Genomic DNA, 6,061 nt, shown 5'->3' with positions numbered 1-6,061 from the left:
CGGTGAGAAAAAAAGAACCATCACCACCGCCCGCGCCGGAGCCCACAACCTGGACCCACGCGTCAGTGGAATGACGACCCCCCGGAAATAGTAACCGTAGCTGTACAGGCTGTCACGCCGTTACGCGGCGGTCTTATCCGTTCGTCCATCCCATCCCCCTCCCTCCTCCCCCGTCCGTCCCCGCTCCGACCGCTATAAAACACCCCAGCCACCCCTACGGCCGAGGGAGACCTCCACCACAGCATATATTCCATTCCATCTTTTCCTTGCTCCAACCAAAGCAAAAGCAACCACCAAGCTCCAAAGCGAAGCGATCGACCGATCCGGAATGGCGATGGCACCGTGCGCAGCTGCGGCCTCGGTCTCCTTCACCGCCCGCCCGGCGGCCTCCTCCGCCCGGCCGCGTGCCGCCGTGGTCCGCGCCGCGGGCGGCAAGTGGTGGGCGCCGCTGCTGGGGTGGTCGGGGAAGGCCGACTACATCGAAGCCCCGGCGCCCGCGGCCGACGCGGCGAAGGAGGCTGCGGCGGCGGGCAGGGGCAGGGCGTTCGTGGGGGGCCTGACGGAGGAGAAGGCGCGGGAGCTGCGCGCGCGCATGGCGCAGACCGAGTCCTTCCACGACGCCATGTACCACTCTGCCATCGCCTCCCGCCTCGCCCGCTCCGCCTAGGCCCGGACGACGGGAGCAGCGACGGGATCTGCCCGCCGGCATCGCCGTGGATCTAGCGCGCCGTCCGTGCGTATGCATGTTGTGTCCTGTTTTTCTCCTTCCTTTTCTTCTTTGATGAGTTGGGGATTCGTTCCCCCATTGCTGTTGTTGTGGAGGAGGAGGCGAGAGAGCAAGGGAGGGGGCTCTGGTTTTTTAAGCACCCCTCCCTTCCCCGGCTCCTCGCCGCTCCCCGATCTGCTCCGATCTGGAGCTTGAAATGTTGTTCCTGAATCATTTCCGGTCTGTGCGCTGAAATGGCAGATCCGCGAAAACTTGTCGCAAACTTGATGTGATTGGATCCCAGACATTGTTGCTGCCAAGGCTCTGTTTAGTTGAAACAAAAAAAATTTTCGAAAGAATCGGAGTACTAAATGAAATTTATTTATAAAAAATTTTCATAGATGGGTTGGAACTCGTGAGACGAATCTAATGACGCTAATTAATTCATGATTAATTTATAATTAGCGGGTGGTTACCGTAGCATCACTATTGCAAATCATAGCTTAAGTAGATTATTAGATTCGTCTCGTGATTTACAGTTTATTCGCGCAAAAAGTTTTGTAAATAGACTTTATTTAATTTACAAAACTTTTTGTAAAAATATTCGATGTGATATTTTTTTTGTGTTTATGGGATTTATGAGACGAGAACTATCGCCTGTGGCAGGCCAGATGCCCAGATCCGCTGGCGTGCATGCATACGCCGTTGGGAGCGACCTGCTCAGGAACATTGTCCAACAACTCCAATCCCCATTTTTTCTCCGAATGTCCTTTCCCTTCCATATTCTGCCCGGTTCGATTATTTGGATTCGGCTGATCTTGTTTGATGATTGGGCTCAGGTTCATCTTGCCCACTACAATTAGCCGTTACATACACCCAATCAGTGATGCCGCGAATGATTTGATCTCGAACGGATCAGCATTGTTGCCGCACAGATTCGATCTCCCTCGGTGCATTGCAGGAACCTCGATCAGAATTCTGTGGGTAACCCCGCTCGGTCTCTCTTGGACTCGATTTAGTTGGTGAAAAAGTTTGAGTTTAGCTGCTGTAGTATATTTTATTGTTATTTAATATTTAATTATAAATTAATTTTTTATAGTATCTGTCACATCGAAATTTTTTCTACAGTATCTGTCACATCAAATTTTTAGACATATACATGAAATATTAAATTTAATTAGAAAAAATAACTAATTACACAGTCTGACTGATTCTCACGAGATGAATCTAACGATGTTAATTAATTTATAATTAAATATTAGTTATCAAATAACAATGAAATGTACTACAGTATCCAAACCTAAATTTTTTCACCAACTAAACACACCCTCCATCAAGTGGCCGAGGAAAAATGGATCAAGTGGCCGGCCCCGTGCTTTAGATGGCCATTCGGGCCGCCCGGCCCGGCCCTAGCACGAGTCCGGCCTGGCCCGCTCTTAGCTGTGCCGTGCCTGACCCGACCCAATATAAAGTCGGGCCGTGCCGTGCCAGCCCACGGGCTCTACCAGCGGCCCAAGCACGGGCCCGCGGGCTTGTTTCGTGCCGGGCCAGCCCGCTGGAGCCCGGCACTGCAGCCCAGGCCGGGCCGCCCGAAGCCCATAGTTCAAATACAGATCACACAATTATAGCAAAAAAAAAGATCACAGATCAAAGCCCGAAGCCCTACTCCAAATTTAACAAGCAATTCAAAAAAAAGATCACAGATCACAGCCAGCCACACACAGCCACACACAGAGACATATAGCAAAATATCACTTAACTGATAAGTGATAACACAATTATAGAGCTGTTTTAACACTTGATCTATGTGATCAAGTGTTGCTGCCTCATTAAAAATCTTTATAGGTAAAACTCACCCTTGTGAGAAACCCTAGGAAGGGAAAAAGAGTACAACCCAACTCTATAATTGTTCAAAATTACATCACACTGTTCAAGTTCAGCAGACTCATTAGTACATTACAAACAGAAGATCAAATTGCAAAACACTACTGCTGACTTGGTGATGCTGCTGGCCTCTTGCCTAGGCCCAACCTTGCCCCTTGCATTCACTTCTCATGACTAGCCATTGGTAGGGGCAGACCTAGCAAACACAGACAATAAAAGAATCAATGATCATGATTTAACTCATTTCCATGTGAACTTGTGAAGTACTTACTCATTTCCAGCAGCCTGCCCTTCAGCATTGTCCTTGATGCCAAACTTTAACTCCAAATCTCGCGTCAACTTCTCGACATCATGCTGCGCCCTTGCATCAGCAGCTTCCCAGTCCTTGACGCAGGTCAAGTACTCCACATTATGAGGCGCCAAGCGTCGTCGACGCTCCTCGATCACCCTGCCAGTGAGACTAAAGCAAGATTCCGAAGAGACAGTAGAAACTGGAACAGACATAACATCTTTTGCTAGTATGGACAGAATGGGATATGTCAGTTTGTGCTCATGCCACCAAATTATTATGTCAAAATCATCATCAAAGCAGGTGACAGTGTTGCTGTCCAAGTAGGAAGCCAACTCTGAAACAAGAGGCACAGATACAGCAGCAGATGTAGATACAAGAGTAGGAGAAGAGGGACTTGTACCAGCAGATCCATATATCTTACCCCAAGAATTTTTTCTTACCAGATGATCCTGATATGTTGGAGGGCCTCTGCAACCTAACTGCACCATACTTGTTTTCATACTTGTTATATAATTTGTACAATTCAGCTCTTACCTCAGTGAAGTAGTTAGAATAATCAACACCAACAGCTTGAGAAAGAAGCTGGAGAACATTATGAAATCCTCTCATCTTGGCCCTTGGATCCAAAACAAAAGCAAAGGAATACAAAAGAGGGATGTTTTGCCAATACTTGAGGAACTTCAGTTTCATAGGAGTCAGAATGCTCATGAGCAAAGGATCAGTCTCTCTGGCATGCAAATGACAAGCAATTTCAAGGATATGATGCAGCATCAGAGGACTAGTTGGATAATAAACACCAGACAAAGCAACAGTTGATTCATAAAAAATTCCAAGAAACTCCATGATTTTCTCAGCAACAGCCCAATGACCTTTACTGAGTAGTGGCTCGCCATTAACCAAACCATAATTAGCAGCAATAAAGGTCGAGAAAGTGCCCTTGTATGGTATGAGATGCTTGAGCATGAGATAGGTAGAGTTCCATCTCACATCCATATCCAAACCAAACTTGTGAGGTTTAACCCCCTTAACAATGCAATAGTTATGAAATTCACCAATGCGTTGGTTAGAAGAGTTCAAATAAGAGATTGCAGTTCTAAAAGCCTCAAGATAAGACATGATCCTTTTCAAACCAGATTTGACAATGAGATTTATAATGTGACATGTGCATCGCTGGTGCAAGAGTCCACGCAATGCATTGTCATTTTCTCTGTTAACATTGTCAAGTGGTGCTGGATCAGGACCAAGATAACCAACAAACTTAGGAATGAGCTTTGACATAGCTCTGGAATTAGAAGAAGCATTATCAAGGGTCACAGCAAAGATCTTATCTGTCAAACCAAACTCATGAACAACAGATTCAACACGTTCAGCAATGTTAACACCATTATGTGAGCAATCAATGAGCCTAAGCCCAATGACTCTCTTCTCTAACTCCCAATCAGTAGAAACAAAATGAGCAACCACACTAAGATAGTCTTCCTTAGCATTGCCCGACCAAATGTCAGAAGTGAGGTAAACAGATGTAACAGAATGCAAGCTATCAATTAGAGAAGTACGACGCTCAAGAAAGTATTTTTCCAAATCTCTAGTAGTGGTCTGTCTAGAGACTCTAGAAAAATAAGGATTGTGAGCACGCTGAATGTACTCCTCAAATACTTCTTCATAACCAAAACCAAGAGACAAATCAAGTCTAGAAATCAACCGGCACAGCTCTCTCCGAGCAACATCGGGTTTGTATTTCCAACCAGTGACTGAACCATCACCATTGAACTGGATGCGGGACTGCACTAAAGCAGCATACTTAGCTTTCTTGACGCATTGCGCCTGGTGACGGAGCAAATGTCCAGTACCAGAAGCAGATCGAGCAGACAGAACATGATTACAGTGGCGGCACTTGGCAGCGATTCGTACCTGCTTGCCAGAGGGCAAGGTCTCAAAGATCGGCTCGAAGTCGTTCCAGGCACCAGACCTGGCACGCTTCAGCACGATGTTGTTGGCAGTAGAAGCAGTAGGCGTCGAGGCCGGCGTCTGAGTCGCCGACGCGCCGACGCGCCGACGCCATCACCTCCAGCACCAGCGCCGGCATCATCAGGGGCATCGACATTGATCAGAGCAACACTGCTACCGAACAATGCCTCAGCGCTGGCAGTCAGGTCGTCGTCGTCGTCCGCGGGCAGGCCACACGCCCTGAGGTCATCGTTGACGGTGTACTCCATGTCGTCCATCACGACGACCTCAGGGTGCAGCCCACCTTGGCATCAACCCTCGGCGGCTCCGTTCCTCAACGGCCGGCGGCCCCGAGTGCACGAGACCTGCACAAGAGACAAGACGGAGATGAAAGACGAGGGTTAGGGGTAGGGAAAAGAATGGAGATGGAAGACGAGGGTTAGGGTTACGAGACTTGCGCAGCCGGAGCCCGGAGCCGTAGAGAGAAGAGACAACGACGGCGAGACGGCAAAGACTACTGCGAACTCCGACCAGGATTGGAGCGAGCCAGCGAGGTGTGTAGGAGGCTAGGAGCGCGAGATCTGCTCACCGGAGTGACGGAACCGGAGATCTACTCACAGGAGACGGAAGGGAAGACGACAAGCCGGCGGCGGAAGCGGGTGCGGCCGTGCGGGTCGCCGCTCACCGGCCGGAATGGAATGTGGGCTAGGGTTACGGGCGGGGAGCGGAGCGGAGCGGCGGCGGGATCTAGGCGACGGGGGGCGCGAGGCGAGGCCGCGACCCGCGAGGAAATGGAATGGGGGCTATGGTTACGGGCGGGTGAGTAATATACTCCTGCCCCGGTGCCCCCTCCCCTGGCCAGCTGGGCTGGGCCGGCCGGCCGCCGGCTGGAGTCACCGGGCCACTACCGGGCCGGCCTGGTAACTCCGTGTCGGGCCGTGCCGGCCCAGGCTCGGGCACGGGACACGGGCCGTGCCAGCCCGGGCACGAAATGGACTGAGGCAGGCCGGGTTTGGGCCGGGCCAAAAAAACAAGCTTCCGGGCGGGCCACCGGGTCACGGGCTGCATGGCCAACTATACCCCGTGCAGGCGGGGCAGCTTATTTTTAGCCACGAGCGGCGGTGCCCCAGCACTTGTACTCCGGTGTCCTCTGGAGGACATGGGGTATCTTTCTCGTCCACGGTCCGGATCAAAATAATGATCCGCTCGTACTCCTTGTTTGCTAATAATAT

The 6,061-nt window shown here is 50.3% G+C and overlaps 1 protein-coding gene across 1 annotated transcript; it reads left to right on the top strand.

The window, feature by feature from the left end:
* Nucleotides 1-214: 214 nt before the first annotated feature.
* LOC120664278 lies at nt 215-1,009 on the top strand. The gene has a single exon (XM_039943415.1). It carries the CDS (start codon nt 329-331, stop codon nt 665-667), a length of 339 nt encoding a protein of 112 aa, XP_039799349.1. The 5' UTR covers nt 215-328; the 3' UTR covers nt 668-1,009.
* Nucleotides 1,010-6,061: the final 5,052 nt, after the last annotated feature.

Source organism: Panicum virgatum, chromosome 3N (genome assembly GCF_016808335.1).
Source record: "Panicum virgatum strain AP13 chromosome 3N, P.virgatum_v5, whole genome shotgun sequence".
Lineage (NCBI taxonomy): Eukaryota > Viridiplantae > Streptophyta > Magnoliopsida > Poales > Poaceae > Panicum > Panicum virgatum.
Note: the sequence above shows the minus strand (reverse complement) of the source record. Positions and strands in the feature narration are given on the sequence as shown.